The sequence below is a fragment of the Lolium rigidum genome, chromosome 2, assembly GCF_022539505.1.
Source record: "Lolium rigidum isolate FL_2022 chromosome 2, APGP_CSIRO_Lrig_0.1, whole genome shotgun sequence".
Classification (NCBI taxonomy): Eukaryota; Viridiplantae; Streptophyta; class Magnoliopsida; order Poales; family Poaceae; genus Lolium; species Lolium rigidum.
In genome coordinates this window covers 177983931-178001137 of record NC_061509.1, presented here as the reverse complement: position 1 = coordinate 178001137, position 17207 = coordinate 177983931, and the positions used below count along the sequence as shown (strand labels likewise).

The following is a 17207-nucleotide window of genomic DNA, read 5'->3' as shown; positions in this document are numbered from 1 at the left end:
TATGTAGCGAAAGCACTAGACTAAAATCCCGTGTGTCCTCGAGAACGTTTGGTCATTATAAGTAAACAAACCGGCTTGTCCTTTGTGCTAAAAAGGATTGGGCCACTCGCTGCAATTATTTCTCTCGCATTTTACTTACTCGTACTTTATTCATCTCGTTACATCAAAACCCCCTGAATACTTGTCTGTGAGCATTTACAGTGAATTCTTCATCGAAACTGCTTGTCAACACCTTCTGCTCCTCGTTGGGATCGACATTCTTACTTATCGAAGATACTACGATACACCCCCTATACTTGTGGGTCATCAGAGCTCAATTATATAATTAAAGTGAAAGATTGGTGGTGGTGGTGTTTATTTTGGTGAAGTTTTGCAACAATTCAAAATGTGGGTCATCTTCACATAGTTTCAAAGTCTCCACTTGCCAAATCTCTACTGGTCAACCTGGTCAACATTAGCATGTGTGGTCAACATGAGAGTTGTTCACCTTGACATGGTCTTGGATGACATGGTAATGGTTGACCAAGTTTAGTTTGAAGAAAAGTCAAAACCAGGGGGTAAAGTGAGGAACATTTTATAAAATGGCCAAATGACCATTATCACATGTGTGAAGGTTTTGAGATTTGCATTGGTTTGATTCTTGTTTCTTTGATGCAATTGTGTTTGTTTATCATATATAAGCATTCTACAAGCAAGAGATAAGGCAATGGTGGCCTTGGTTGAAGATTTGCAAATTTGGCTAAGTGTATGTGAGTGAATTTTGGGGATTTTCTCCCTATTTGATTTCTCTCTTTGTGATTTGATTTTTCTTGACTCTAAAGTGATTCTTATTAGTTTAGAAACATTTTCAAACCATTGAAACCATTCCAAAAGGTTTGGTTCAAAGATTTGCAAAATTGGCCTTAATACAAAAGAGGTGATGTGTCAAAATTCATTCTTCTTGTAAATTGTTCATCTTGCTTCACTTGGGCATGGGTTAGGGTCAATTTAGTATTAGGTTAGGTTTAGAGATGGTTTCCCATCATTTGGTCAAGGTTTAAAGTCCTAGGTCAAAGTTTGGTGAAATGGCTAAGTGTCACATATGCTTCTATGCATATGTTGCATTTGAGTTTTAATTTGACTTGGCTTGACCCAAATGGTGTTGTTGAGTGTTGAAATGGTATATAGGAGTGATCCCACCATTCACAACAAGTATTAGGGTCAAGGATCTCAAATTCACAAATTTGCATTTTACTCTCATATGCCTCTATGTCATTTTTAGTTTCTTTGGAAGCAACTTGGATTAGGTTTGATAAGACTAGGTAAGGTGTATGATGATTTTCCAAACCTCTAAACAAAGTAGAAAGGTCTAGGGTAAAGATTTATAATTATAGCCATAAGCACATATACCCTTTTTCTTATTTAATTTCCTTTCATTTTATTTTAACTAGGATGGTGAAAAGAGGGGTGGGGTTTAGGGTTTAAGATCATTTCAAAATACTATAACAAGCAATCATGGCAAAAGCACAAGAATTAAACAAGATCACTATGCCTCAAACTTAATTCAATAAAAGTTTTTGTTGGTTCCAAAATTTGGAACTAGGGAAATTCATTTGTCTATGATCTCGGGTGCCACAGCGGAGACATTTATTTCTCTCGATCTCGTCCTGTTTTCTATGATTCACGCTGATATTTTGGTTATTTCTCTTGGAATATGGCGACCACGATGCAGAGGAGGCCAGGCAACGGTTCAATGCAGATGAGAGGAGGCCAGGCGATGGGTAAATGCATATGAGAGGAGGCGAAATCAATGGATCGAGGATGACAGGATGACAGGAGGATGCAGAGGAGGTTGCAGCTGCGATGGCCTCTCGATGTTGTAAGAGAAGGAGGAGGCGGGCTATGAACTCTGGACTAGCATTCTCCAAGACGTTGTGTGACAGTCTACAACAGTCAGGTAGATCTCTCTTTAATTCTCCCCATCTCTCTCCCTATTTCATATTGTTGGGCACTTAGGCAGGATGGCCAGGCAAGGATCCTTCCACCCAGCGCACCAACTCAGGAGGATAATCAACTGCTGGTGATTCTGCTTTCGACCTTTCGTACTTTGCTTACACAAACTGTTATTGGAGATATTTACCGAAGCTGTGGAAGTCAGTTCTTGGGTAGATGAATTATAGCAGACCTAGAGTTATCATGAAGCCTTATATCACAGCTTTCAAACTGAATGTTGTCTGTAATCACACACATCAGACATGGATAGGCTCTATATGTGATGTAATTGTGCGGTCGACAGGTCCAATAGCACACTTATCATATTTTCATGTTTGTAGGTGCACTGGAAAATTGCCATGAATACAAGAACAATCCCCTATTTTTTTATACTGCACCGAACCGGTAACGTTGCCATGTTTGTCTTCATTTTAAGGAAATCTTCTATTCCTTAATAGGAACCCCCCACTACATGATTTTGCTGCTCTCTCATGATGCCACGTCATCACCAATTATCTGCGCACATCGATCCTGCATGTTGGTGCGTTGCGTCTCCTCATTCTCTCTTTGTCTCTCCCCGCTTCTCATTTTTTCTACACGGGCTGGAGAAACCACTTCATGCTTGGGCTGGCCGAGGCAGGCTCATCATCCTTTTTTTATTCCAGACCTCGAGCGGTCTGGCTACCCTCCCAAATCCCGATTGATTTCTTGCCGGTCTGCCCCTCTTCATCTTCTGCATGATCAATGAATTTCCTCCTCACCCTTAGAGCAAGTACAATAGAGTCCAGTCAGCTGACTATAAGACATTAAATAATATATTTTAGATGAGTTGGATGAGAGAGAAGAGGAGAGAGAAGGGAGGTGGGCTACTATGCAATAGCCAGCTCTTGCACGTGCTCCTAGGCACCTTGTGAGAGTAAAAGGTGGGCCATATATTAGTAAAGTACTACATTCTTATAGCCAACTATTATACATGTTAGCTATATAATGACTACAAATGATATGACATCTTGTTATAGCCAACCGTTGGCTATACTATTGGAATTGCTCTTATCATATTCTCCACCGAGTAAATGCAAGAGTAACCGATGGAACCACATTTCTCTTTTTAATCGATGGTCTGCCTGAACCATTCCGATCGTGTACACTAGACTGGGTTTCAACGTCCCTACTTTCGAGCCGCCGTCGAACCCCGGCCCCCATGGCTTCACGATCAACGTGTTGGAGAGGACGAATCTGGAAGAGGAGTCGGCGCCAACGTCCCTTAGCGCCGACTAAAGTTCTTGATGGCGCGGTGCTTCCAGGTCATCGTGGACATGCTCTGCGACCGTCTTGTGGCGTGGTCTCTGGATCTTTGGAATCTCCGCCACAAAGAACAGCGCTCCTCTCGCCCGCTGGACAAGTCCCCTACTTCGCCTCTGAGCAGGTAACTAAGCGATCCTGTTAATCCCTGATTAAACTTTCTAATTAACGTCTTGATTCAGCATATGTCCCTGATTCCTCTATGGCTGAATGGATCTATTCCGCATCCCTCCTCTTGCTACTTCACTTTGAATCTGGCAGATCATGCTGCAGGATTGTTGATTGCCTTGTGTAATTATTTCGTAGATCAATGGGTGTATTTATTATTTGCAACCTCACTCTGCATGTTTCTTTCTTAGGTATTCTGAATTAATTGTTTTTGATTTGTGCCATTTGATATCACATAGTAGAGTACCGAACCATAGATTGCCATGGTACATGGAGGGGTTGAATTCCATAATTTACTTCTACTGAGATCAAATGAAAAGTACGCAGTCTTCCTACTTTTCCTACTGCAGTATATTTGCACAACACAAAAGAAAAGTGGTTAACAACAGAAGTGTATAAACTGGGAAGCCTTCCTTAGCACTGCGTACTTTTTTCCTACATTAATGGGATACCGTAAGCATCTCATTAGAAGTTCTTTCCCCAGTTATTATCCAATCATCTGTTTTCTCTGGGAGATAGGGTCGCAGCATGATCTTCACCGGTAGATCTTCCATTCTCTCCCACCCATTGGACATCTTTGTGGAGTGGTTATGAACCAAAACATTCAGCATAAGTATGAAGAGACTATTCTAAAACTATTCAGCATAAGTTATGTATCTTATTTAGTTTCCGAAATTTTGTACATGGAATTTGGTAAGATGACCCAGGTAAGATGATCCACGGCCAATCACAACCCAAGTAAGTAACAAATTGTTGTGTTTCTGTTCTTGAAAATTCTAGCTACATTTTATCGTGGGAATACTACATTAGCTAGCTACAGGGACCATCTTGCTAACTCCATTCGCTAGACTGCTACCATCAATCTTCAGAAGTCGTTCAGATCAATGTCGCCATGAGGATACTATTCTAGGTGCTCCAGTCTCCCCCTATCTTTTGTTATTATCTTTCTTGAAGTAACCATTACTGTGTGTCGTATTTTCCTATTCAGATATGTGTTCCCAGAGCAATCAAATTACATTGGCAAAATTGTTGTTATTATGTCGCTACCGATTAATGGAATCTACCTTTCCTGGTTTCAGTATGTAGTATGTAGATGAGGAGGAGAAGAAGCACATGTCAAGTTGTCAACTCGCTGGTGCTTTGTGATGGAAATCATGTCTGAATCACAAGTTACAGCATTCTTTGTCTATCAGCCGTGTACTCATTTTTTTATGTCAAATTTAAGAGTGAAATGATTTTCTTTATAATGTTTTGTGATTACTTCATATAACTACCGAAGGTTTCATCTATTTTGCTTTAGAGATCCATTTCACAGTTTCACTCCTAATCATCTTATCTATATAAAACCGTGTATATAGAGAGCATAATATTGCAGGTCAATATACCCACGATCCATATCATAGGGAAATTTTATTTAAATCGAACGTCATGGTTAGTAGTTTGCTATGTTTACATTTTGCGACCTGGTAATGTGAAGATTTTATCTCATCTCCCCTCCTTTTTTTTTTAATTTCAGTTATGCCTTATCAATTTACAATTTTTATAAATATATGTTGGATAAAATTTCCCGCCGCAACGCGCGGGGTATTATCTAGTAACTACAGTGACAATCCCCAATTTTTTGTACTGCAAAGAACAGGTAAATTGGCATATTTAATAAGCATGTCTTTGTTCCGGCTAATTTTCTTATGTGCTTGTTTGGAGGGGTCACTTTGGTTGTATTGGATTGGACCACTCCATCAGAACAGGTAACTTGGTATACTTAGCAAGCATGTGTCGTTGTTCCGGCTAATTTTCTTATTTGTGGTTGTTCAAAGGGGTCACTTTGGGTGTATTGGATTGTATATCTCCGTCGCCGCAAGCACGCATCGTCAGCAAGCCCCATGGACCATCGGTTACCCTCTATCCTGGCCGATTTTCTAGCCTCATTGGCGCTGACACGCCCGGTACGTCTCTGCCGCCACAGCCTCAATGGATGGGATGGTGAAGCTGTTTTGTACATTTGAATTTTCAATGTTTCTGCACTTGAGTATGGCGTGATTGGCCTCGGATCTTATTCCGATTTGATTTTGGGATTGGATTTAGGAGGATCTTCATTTGTCGTTTCTTTTTTAGAATGATGTGCTCCTTCTCGTCGGCTCGTCGCCTCCGGCCCTAGCCCAAGTCTGACTCAAACTTCGTGATAAGGTAAAGATTTCTTCGACAATTCTGATGTAGGGCGTGATGTGCAAACTTTAGCATTAAAGGTTGTGCTTCAGAAAAAGTGAACAGTCAGTTCAATGTTGGTAGCTGTGTAGCATTTGGACATGATTGAGAGACTAAAGGAGGGTGTTATCAAGGCTGAAGGATTGCATAAGTTGACGTATAACCTTTGTTGGCAGGAATATCTGAGCATGTACTCCTCTACTCTCATTTTGTATTCTGTAGCCTCCCAAGTGTGTTTCCGTTGGTCAACTAGCTTTGACAACTGTTGCTGCATAGAGCTTTCTCATGTTTAACTCTATTATCAGGCTTGAATGATGTGTTTTGAAATTGTCGATTAGTTTGTTATATGGCATAGCTTTCAATATCCTTAAACTAAAGGTTATTTTCTGGTTGGAAGGCTCGTGTTCTTATTTAATAACCATGGAGGGAATGACACAAGAGGATTTCCAATTTGATGTTAAGCATTACGAGTTCATGACAACAAGATGACTAGGTTGTTGTAAGTCATCTCTCTACCAATTCTTTTATCTTACCATTCGGAGACAATCTGAAGCTTTCTGTCTTGCTCTATACATTTCATACCTTGTATTCCTTATCATATTAGTATGCATGAACTAATGTGACACGGGGGAGCTTTTAATTTCATACGGTGAGAATATATGAGAATTATGATGCCATGATCCTCCAAGAGAGCCTTCTATATGCATCATCACCAATGACATGAGACTTATATGCATCTGTCCATTCCTTTCAACTGTTTATATCAATGGCATCTTAGAAACATAGACTTGTATTAAATCAATTGTTTATAGGAGGAGAATTTACTAAGATGGAGTAGGTAAAGAGGGTCTGATCTGCAGTTCAGAGTGATGAAGAAATTCTCAAGTTGTGGAAGAGAAACATCATTCCACAGTGGGAGATATCAGCTAATATGGTAATACACTAATACTACAGGCAAGTCAATATCTCTCATGATCCCAAATTTAATATTGTTTTTCATCTGTTTACTGAACTGTGTACGAAGTTGTTAGTTTATCATTAGCTCGTTTTGTTGCAAGAGATAATTGTTTTCAACATGCCATAAATTATCATTTTGCCTTTTGTCGGTTAACCATAAAATTAGGATCTCTACCAAATTCAAATTCATTACGTTGAAGGATTCCAACAATCCTTGCAGTATCAGGGGATGCAGCTGTTTGGGGTGCACTTTTTAGCAGCTTGAGGAACTGCAAACCTACCATCATAGTCAATATATATATGTTCTCTTCCACTGAAAATGATCTGAGCCATTAACTAAGAAAAAAATCAACCTTTCATATGAGGCAAATCCTTCAATTCAATTTGGAATATGATATGTGTGTTTACTGATTTTAAAATTTTATTTTGTATGATTAAGGATACCCGGTTTGTTTTCCTGGAAACTGCTATTGTGGCGAGAGAGAAAATACAAGATGTCATGAAATCAACAAAGTGATGTCTGTTGAAGCATACCCAATTGCGAATGTTACTTTCCAATTGTCTTCATTATCTGGGTTCTGAAACTTAGCCTGCACAAAAAACTCATATTTTACCTATGCAATAATATGCAGTATGGGTGGTTGGTAAATTGGTATCATTTTTATGTTGACTGCTCTTTCAGTTGACCAAAGTTGTGGCTTGCCGCTTGACAAATATAATAGAATCTCCCATGAGTATTTATATTGTTGTTAGAGTTGATACTTTCTTGTGCAAATATCTGATATTCATCATATATATGTCTATTCATCCTATTTATTTCTTTAGTTATGGTTATGCACTGGAAATAAATATTACCGTGTTCTTGGATGTCCAGGGTATGCAACTGACTTAACAAGGCAATAAAAAAATTGAGAAGGCCGTGGAGCTCCAGTCAGGCCAAGGGACAGGGTGTACATATGAGCATTGGAAGGACCTCAAATCTTTCGGTAGAGCATTTGAGAAGGTACTGCTCTTTGACCGAACAACAAATTCTTCTAAGTCGACCTAAAGCTGCATGGGCATGTACAAGGTCAATGTAGCATTAGTGTCGTCCGTGTGAACTGGTGGTTGTAAAATCTCAAAGTAGTAATTATTTGTTGAATCGGGATCACTCATCCAGGCAGTGAATATCTTTCTTTTGTGAAGTTTGTTGGCAACTAAGAAGTGTTGATATTCTTACATCATTATTTTTTTAAAGATAAACGGGCGCGGCAACGTGGAGCGCGGCTGCAATGCGTCCCTACTGTTCACGATACGCGCCTGCCCCTTTTCTTTTTCCTAATTTTCTCTTTTCTTTTTTATCTATCAGCCAGGGGTATACAAGTCCAGCAAAAAAGAATTAACAGAGGTAGCAAACGGAGTTGATGATAGGGCCGAACTAACCAAACTTTATGTGTCAACAAAGGAAGAATTTTTTTACCAAGACCAAAAAAGGAATGCAAAAAACTTCAGGCAGGACCAAATAAGGAATTCTCTCCTAACTATTCCACAAGCTCTAGATAAGCTAACACGGAGGAGCTCTATAACATCCGTCAACACTCTCCAAATTAATCAGGCGCGGAATCTCAAACTTGTCTAAATCATAGCTTTGACCAGATTTGAAATGAGGATAAAAAATTCAAAAAAAATCAAAAAAATATGAATCCTGCTCACATTGTCTTCTTATATCATCTAGCAACAACTCAAGTAACATAAGATGATTTAGACAAGGTTGAAAAAAAGTTGCTTAGAAATGGGGTCGTTTACCCTCACCCGGAGGCCGTTTTTGAACACATCTTTCATTAAACTGATGAAAATGAGTTACTCCATAAAATTGTCCAATTGATTAACAAGTTATAACAAACTAGTGCATAAACTAGTGCATAACATTCAAATAGCATATATTGCAACATCAAAAATGATGTCAACTTTCAAATTTGGTTCAAATTTGAAATTGGTTCAAATTTGAAATCTATTCAAATTACAAATAATAAGTTTCCACACCATAGCACATAAGTTTAAAACCATTACATCAAACTATTTCTTCTGCTTCTTCCTACCACTTCTCATTGCAGTACCATAGCATAGTTTGTTCATACTCCTGAACTTTTTGCCGCAACCACTAGGCCCCCTCATCTTTTGCACATCTGGCACAGGCACAAGCACATCAGCAGCCATAGGAAAATCTGGCACAGGCATAACCTCCTGAGGCACAGGCACATCAGCAGCCACAGGCACATCGGGCATAACCTCCTGAGCTTCAGAATTGAGCACAACCTCTAGAACAGGTTCGGAATTCATCATAACCTCCGAACAGGTTCATCTGGCAACTCAATAGTCAAATCTGGTTGAGGCAACGGAAGTAGCTCTGAAACAGGTTCATCTGGCACTGGTGCATTGACCAAACTGTTTCTTTTCTTTCTATAGCCATTGAGTCTTGGCTTTTTCATTGGCCAGCACTGTTCAACAACAAGAGGTGGGGCTTTTTCTCCACGCTTCCTCCTGAACAAGGATATAAATTAGATACTGAAATAAGCAAATGAAACAAGGTACATAAATTGGAGAATTAACATTAACATACTTTGGTTGTACAGGAGTGTAACGGCATTTTGGGGAACCAATTCTATGCCCAAGTTCCTCACACAACTTGCACCTGTTTTTGTTACCTTTTTGAGCCCTTTTAGGCTTTTCTGGTTTTTCCTTTTTTCCCTTCTTACTACAACCCCCCTTCTCAAACCAAGCTTTGTATCTCGCTCTGTTTGGGCCTCCCAGCCTTTCTTTTACTCGGAGGGGGACACGAGTGTAAATTCTATATCCACCTCGGGCCACCGAGATTGGTCGATCAAGGCTGGAATTGGAGTTGCATATGCAGCCTTAAACTTTTGTACTTGAGTAATACTCATGCAAATATGGGTGCATATTTAACCTGGGTTTAGATGCCAAAAAATTATGGCATGCTCACATGGTTTTCCGAGTGTGTTGCCACTCTAGGCAAGTGCACTCCTGCAACTCAATGTTTACCACATGCCTCTTGACACTCCTTGCATCTTTAACTTCAGCATCAAATAAGGAGGATTTCTCAACAGATAGATGTGAAAGGTTTCTACTCTTGTTGACCACCTGCCTGTACCACTGCTTGGAAGCTTGTCCCCTTCCAACATATCACCAAGTCTTCCTCTCAAGTCCCACAAACGCATGATCATGATCCTTATTTGGTCCACCATGTCATGCACGAGCAAATCTTTTAAATCTTTCACTTTATTGTTGAAACTTTCCGCCAAGTTGTTATTGATGTGATCACATTTTATTGCAGTATTAAAACCTGATCTGTACCACAATAGAGAATGGTATGTGTTCAACCGGGAGGCAAATTCATTGTCGGCACAAGCTTCCATGATCTTACCAAGGTGGTAGGAATGTGTCTCGTGGTCCGTAAGCTCTTGCTGCTCGGCCACATGCGCCCAAATTCATCTCCTCTAAATTTTTTTATCAGATTCATCCACATATGTCCAAAGCACTCTCTCTGCTCAGCATGGGGGAAAACATTTTTTACAGCATTTTCCAGCCCTTTACATGCATCTGTGTGGATGGCCAAAGGTGAAACTGGCCCTATGCATCTTTTCAGTTGCATCATGAACCATGTCCAGCTTGCCTCTGTCTCTGATTGAAACAGTCCAATTGCAATTGGGAACATCCAGTTGTGTCCATCCAAAGCATTGCATGCAGCCAACTGACCATTCCACTTGCCAGTCAAAAAAGAAGAGTCTATGCTCAAATATGGACGACATCCTGCTTTGAATCCATCTATGCAAGGCTTCAAACACATAAAAAACTTGCTGAAGTAAACACTGCCATCCTCTGTAACCTCTGTATCTATCTCCACCACACTTCCAGGTGACCTCTTCTCCACCTCAGCTTTAAAGCTATACAACATCCTAAATGTATTTGCCCAGTCACCATACAATGATTTCATTGCCCTTTGTTTTGCCTTCCAAACTGTGGTATATTTCAGTTTGATGGGGTATAGCTTCTCCAAGTCCACTTTAAGCCTTTTTGCAGTAGTGTTTGGAGTTTTTGCTAAAATAGGAGTAATCTTCTCTGTAATCCAAAGCTGGTTTGTCATATTTGAAACTCTCTGTGAAGTGGTCATACATGTATGCTGGTTTGGTATTTGATTTACCCTGACTGTACCTTGCCATCGGGTTGTAGTCCGCGGATATGTACCATTTGCATGGATTTCCACCACCATCATAGCCTTTGCACCTAGCATAAAATTTCTTCCTATCAGTCCACATAGTCTTGGCATCAAACTCTTTTTCACTGCATAGGTCCTAAAAGACATCCTAAACTCATTCATATTTGGCCACAACTTTCCAACCTCAACTACTCGGGTTCTCTTTGTCATACAAACAGACCAGCTCATTGTCATTTGCATCATCCACATCATCTGCAGCCTGTCTCATCGGGTCTTCTTCATCCTCATTTCCACGGCCTGCATTTGTGTTACCATCTGCGAGGCAAAGAACTGTCATCCTCGGTTGCACGGCCTTCATCTCTATCATCAATCGGAATGCCAAACATTTTGGCCATTTCAATGTCGGATATTGGTGCAATGACTAAATCTGTTTTTTCATTTAACTCTACTACATTCCGAGTCAACAACAATCTTTTGAGCACCATGGTTTCCCTCCTCTGCATCTGCATCAGCCCCTATATCTTCAGCTAGTATTGTCGGTTCGAGTGAGCAATGCCAACATCTGCCCCCTCCTTTGTGAAGCCCACTCATCATCTTGCATCCGTGCAGCCATCTTTGATGGCACATAACCTACTCGGAATTTGTTTGTAGATCAATAAGCTCTGCATGAAAACTTACTTGATTGCTTTCCCACCCTTCTTGACGATCAATTTCAGCAACCATAGATTCTCCATCTTCAATTCTCACATATTCACCCTTATAGTTGTCAAACCGTAGCACAGACACCTCTTGTTCTGGACCCCAAACAATCTTCTCCCCTATCTTCTCCACCAGATTGCGCACGGTCTCCTCCTCCTTTCCCTCCAATTCCTGCGGATCAACATCTTCAAGATCAAGAGCCAACCTCACGGTGCTATTTGCAATGTCTTGGACGCTTCCATCACTCAACTTGGCTTTACATGGAAAAAATTCGACTCTAATTGCGAATGTGCCGGCAGAATCGGGCGCAGCATCTCCCCGTCAATGGTGGGCAGCGGCGGCGTAAGCAATTGATCCCCCAATCGGCCCCAAATCGATAACGATAACATTAAAAGAAGGGGCGCATTACCGATTTGAAGCACCGTCTCGTCCCTCCATCCGATTCAGCCCGCGCTCCTCTCGATCCGCCCAGATACGCAGATTCTAAATCGGCAACAAAAAAGAAAATCGAGGCCAAGATCCAGGGGTATGAGACTAGGGTTTTGCAATTACTCACCTGCAATAGCTCCGCCGCCGCCGAGATAGACGCTCCGCCGCCGCTGAGATGAAAAAGGGCCGCTGTCGGAGAAGAAGCCCAGGGCGCCGCCGCTCGCCGCCGTTCCCAGTTCACCACGCGCGAGTCGAGCAGACCGTTGAGACATGCGGGACCCTCACTCGTGAACGGTTGACTCTGCCGTACATGGACCAGGTGGACCCCACTTGTTATAACCCTCACTGCCCTAACCTAATCGCATCCTAACTAAGTTTCTTAACCCGCGTCAGCTGCCTATCGCATGCGAGCTATTTGAAGCATAAAAAACGACGCATGGTAGCTATTTGAGCCAACAACATCGCACCGTGGAGAATTTCACTCAACTGTGTCGCATAGGAGCTATTGGCCCCAACAGAATCTGTAAGGGCATGTACAATAGGGTGATGTCAGCCTTCCCTTAGAGATGCTACGTCAGATTTTTGCTTAGTTGGAGGAGAGAGAACGAAGAGAGAGAAGGTTGTCTTCCCTTAGCTAAGGGATCATCTCTTAGAAAATAAGGGAAAACTATTTTCTCCATTGTATCACATATGTCTTCCCTTAGCAACAGATTTTCTACCAAAATTTAATTATTTATATTAATTGCTAGAGATGGCTGTAAGAGATAATACATTGTATGACTTATATCTAATGCCTTCTCTAGGTGATGTGGCGGGTTAAGGGAAGACATGTCTTCTCTACCACTGTACATGCCCTAAGAGCGAGAATCTCAAACGCTGTTACTCGCAGATGAATCAACTACTACTTAACATCGGTACATGCACGCTCACTTGCTTCCATCCATGGCTGCGGACGTACGTGTTGTGCTTGTGTTTCAGGCGGCAGATCGGCCATCGATAAGCGCTACTTCCACCACACCGAGGAGCTGCTGCAACGCCACCCGGAGTTCATCGACCGGACGTTGCCATCCCTGGACGCCCGGATGGACATCGCGGCCACCGCCGTGCCTGAGCTCGCGGCCGCGGCCGCGCGCAAGGCCATCGCAGAGTGGGGGCGCCCGGGCGCCGACATCACACACCTCGTCGTCAGCACCTACTCCGGCGCCCACATGCCCGGCGCCGACCTCCGTCTGGCCACCCTCCTCGGCCTCGATCCGTCCGTCCGCCGCACCATGTTCTACCTCAACGGCTGCTCCAGCGGTTCCGCGGCGCTGCGCGTCGCCAAGGACATCGCCGAGAACAACCGCGGCGCGCGCGTCCTCGTCGCCTGCGCTGAGCTCACACTCATCCTCTTCCGCGCGCCCGACGAGGCCCACGTCGACACCATCATCATGCAGGCCCTGTTCGGCGACGGCGCGGGCGCCGTGATCGTCGGCGCCGAGCCCGACGGCTCCGCCGAGCACCCGGTTTTCGACATGGTGGCCGCCTCGCAGAGCGTGATACCTGAGAGTGACCTCTCCGCGGCGGGAAGGCTCCGCGAAGACGGGCTCGTCTTCAACCCTTCCTTCGAGATGCCGGCGCTCATCCGGGAAAACATCGAGCGGAGCATGGCTGACGCGCTCGGGCCACTCGGCTTGAGCGGGTGCTGGAACGACCTTTTCTGGGCGGTGCATCCTGGCGGGCGGGCGATCTTGGACAGCGTGGAGGCGGGGCTTCGGTTGGAGCCTAAGAAGTTGGCGGCTAGCCGACATGTACTGAGCGAGTACGGGAATATGTCCGGGCCGACAGTGATCTTTGTGCTCGACGAGATCCGGCGCCGCCGTGACGAGCAGCACAGTTTGGGTGTGTTGCTTGGGCTCGGACCGGGGGTCACGGTTGAGACTATGGTGTTACATGCCACTGGTAGCTAAGCTAAGCTGGCTTACATGGAGTTATTTTCGTCAGATCGATACGTGAGTGGAGCCGCACCAGGAGTTGCTCTCTGCAGTTCGCACAAAGGGAAACTTAACGAACGGAGTAGCTATTGAAAATAAAAGTCTAATAACACAGTTACTTATATTCTTAAATAACTAAGAAAATGGTCTTTACTCGTTTTCAATCAAGACCTGTTTTAGGGTCTTTTACTTAACGAATTTTGATGTGCTCCGTATGTTACAAGTTGGAGTGCCTGACAAATAGCAAAACACTTAACGAATTGACATTTGACCACTCAAAAGTCAATGACCTTGTGCACCAATCTTACATTGCTAATGCTAATACTGCTAAGTAGACATGATTTACTCCAGCCCGACCATTCAACTTTAACCCCTACAACACCAAAATTCCCGTGAGGATAATTCCCGTTCTCCTCACGGGAGGCCTATCGCCAGCAGCACGCCCACCTCACCGATGATTCCACCGTACCGATATGGCACTCTCAACTGCCACACAGGATCCGTGTCTTCGCTTGGTTGCTGTCCAAGAACAGGCTCAACCCCAGAGCTCTACTCGCCCGCATAACCTTCCTTGAGGACAGCTCACGCCCGCGCTACCCCAACGCAACAGAAGATCGCCACCACCTGTTCATAAATTGCCCCGCCGCAGGTGAAGTATGGACCAAGATCGGAATTACTGGAATCTCTTTCGACCAGAACGCCCTATGGACTCGCAGCCAACACGCGATGCTTCACCACGACATCTGCCCCTTCGCCATGGCAGCCATCATGTGGAGAATCAAGGATGCTCGAAACTCCATCATTTTTAGGCAACAAAATTCTACTCCCTCCGTTCTTTTTTAATTGACTCAAATTTAGTACAAAGTTGTACTAAATTTGAGTCAATTAAAAGAGACCGGAGGTAGTACTTGTAATCTCATTATATCTAGAATCATTGAGGATCTAACCCTATGGTCACATAGACTCCGTAGTAGCGATCACAAAGCTCATCTGATGCTTTGGAGAGACCACCTCTCATCTTGTACCATGTAATATGTTACCCTAAAAAGAAATGAAAATTCAGGCGGGGATCCTCTCCCTCGGTGACCGTTTAAAAAAAAATCCAAAATTCCCACCTCAGGCTGGTTATAGTGGGAAGTAACTTAGACTAGTAACATGCATATGTTACTATTTTACGTATTGTGTCTTTTATAATATTGTAGAGTCATCCTATCCTGTCTTGGGGTGTGTGATGTTATGGTTAATACTTAGCTAGTTACCACATCCCTCTCTTTTTTCATCTATTGTCATTTCATGTCACTAAAATGTCTTTGGGTGTGTGATGCAGAAATTTAATTCGACTCTTGGGTGCGTATGCTCCCTTTACTAAAAAATTATATTTTGAAATGTTAAAAAAATTTGATAAAAAATTCTACGTGTACATCTTGATAATATATGTATGTTCGTCAAGTTTTGCGAGGAACCAATATTTTTGTGATCTATGTAAAAAAGAGAAAAAAAAACTTCAAAAAGCCTTATTTCTAGTATTGATTTTTTTTCTTTTTTAAACACGCCACACGGTAAGTGGAATTTTCACGAAACAACTTTGTGAGCGTGTAGCACGTGAAGATGTACGCGTGAATTTTTCATTTCAAATATTTTAAAATATGTGTAACATATATTTCAAAATAAAGGGAGCATATGCTTTTACGTGCCAAAACATCACTCTCGGTGTGTGATGTTACTACCTATCTTATTCCCACTATAAGTAGTCTTAAAGCCTATACATCTCTTATTGTAAACTACCAGTTGGTAGTGGCCCGTATTGGGAGACGTCATTCTTATGGTTGTAAACCTCTGAAATATGAGTAAGTGTTCAAGAAGAAGATTACCGTCTGATGGTACAACTGAAAAGTACAACACTCCGCATATGGCCATAGGTTCTACTAATAAGGAGGCAAATATTTATTTGATACTTATTTACCTGTGAACTGGCTGACCACGACTCGAGTGCTAATATCTTCAATTGCCTCAGACGTTCATCATATAGACGTTAAGATGGCTTTCCCAATTATAGAGCTTGGCGAGAAAATAGCATAGAACAATCATATGACGTTTGATAAGATATCTGGAAAGAGAGGTTTGTAACTTACTGTAAAAATTTATTGTCTGAAACAAGGAAGAACTAACCTAGCAATCATATGAGAAGTTTGGTAGAACTTCAATATATGTTGGCTTTGTTGTCAATGAGGGCATCTCCAACGGGGCGACGCATTTCAGACGCTCAAATTGTCCGCGAGTGTCCGTTTGCGTCGCCTGACAGACGCGAAAAATGACCGCGAGGCGCAAATTGTTCGTTTGCGTCGGAGGCACCCCAGTTGTCCGACGCATTTTGGACACCCCGCGGTTTTGTTTTCCCGCTTCTTCTTTATCTTTTGTTGAAGAACTCTCCAATTTCTACATTGGTTGTACTTAAGAAATTTTTGAAAGAGCAAGTTCAAACGCGAAAACAAGTTGTACTGATTATAAACTAATTCTCGAATCGAACAAGTTCAAACATATTTAACATACAAACTAGAGAACAAATTTGAAAACAAATAAATATTTGCCTCTCCGGGTTGATTAGCGCGGTTGCCACTCCGGCGGTTGACATCCCTGCGGTTGCTGTGCTTTAATTCGCATCGAGCCAGGGTCGCTGCCAGGTGGGCCCGTGTGGGGGAAGCGAACAGACGCTCGGCGCGACCGCGCAGCGTCCACGGAGACGCAAACGTGCCGCATATTTGCGCCGCGTATGCGTCACTGCGGGCGCCTCGGACACGATGTGCCGCCCCACTGGAGCAGGGTGCAGGCGCATTTCCGGTCCCGCGGACGCAAACGGTCGCTTGCGTCACCCCGTTGGAGATGCCCTGAAGCTCAAAATATGTGTGCTATGGTCTATGGCTATGGTGGGGAGATGGAAGTTTCTCATACTTATATGTTGATGGCACAAATTGTGGGATTATACTATGTAAGAAATGATGTTGAGTGGTTTTGTCTATTATGATTACAAACTCTACAAACTTTCTCCGAGACCTTACGCTCCTGGTGTTTGCCTAAAAAACGAAGGGTCACTAGCTAGAGATGAATTGAGATACCCTCAAATAAAAAAAACTCTTATGTATTTGGTTCGGGCAACAAGGAATGACATTTTTTTTTTTGAGCAAACTAAGTTGCTTTGTTTTTAATCTCGAAAAATGATAACTGGCATGCCCCTGAGATAGCAACTTGTTATCTAATAGGTGCCGTGAGCTATGATACTCAATATATCGGGT

General features: G+C 42.7%; 1 protein-coding gene across 1 annotated transcript; it reads left to right on the top strand.

Annotated features, from left to right (window-relative positions):
* The first annotated feature begins 12933 nt into the window (after positions 1-12933).
* On the top strand, positions 12934-13893 carry LOC124687752 (bisdemethoxycurcumin synthase-like). The gene has a single exon (XM_047221500.1). The coding sequence runs from the start codon at positions 13027-13029 to the stop codon at positions 13891-13893; it is 867 nt and encodes a 288-aa protein (XP_047077456.1). The 5' UTR covers positions 12934-13026.
* Positions 13894-17207: the final 3314 nt, after the last annotated feature.

Coding starts and splice junctions, on each gene's coding strand:
- LOC124687752 (XM_047221500.1), top strand. CDS start 13,027: ATGGACATCGCGGCCACCGCCGTGCCTGAGCTCGCGGCCGCGGCCGCG.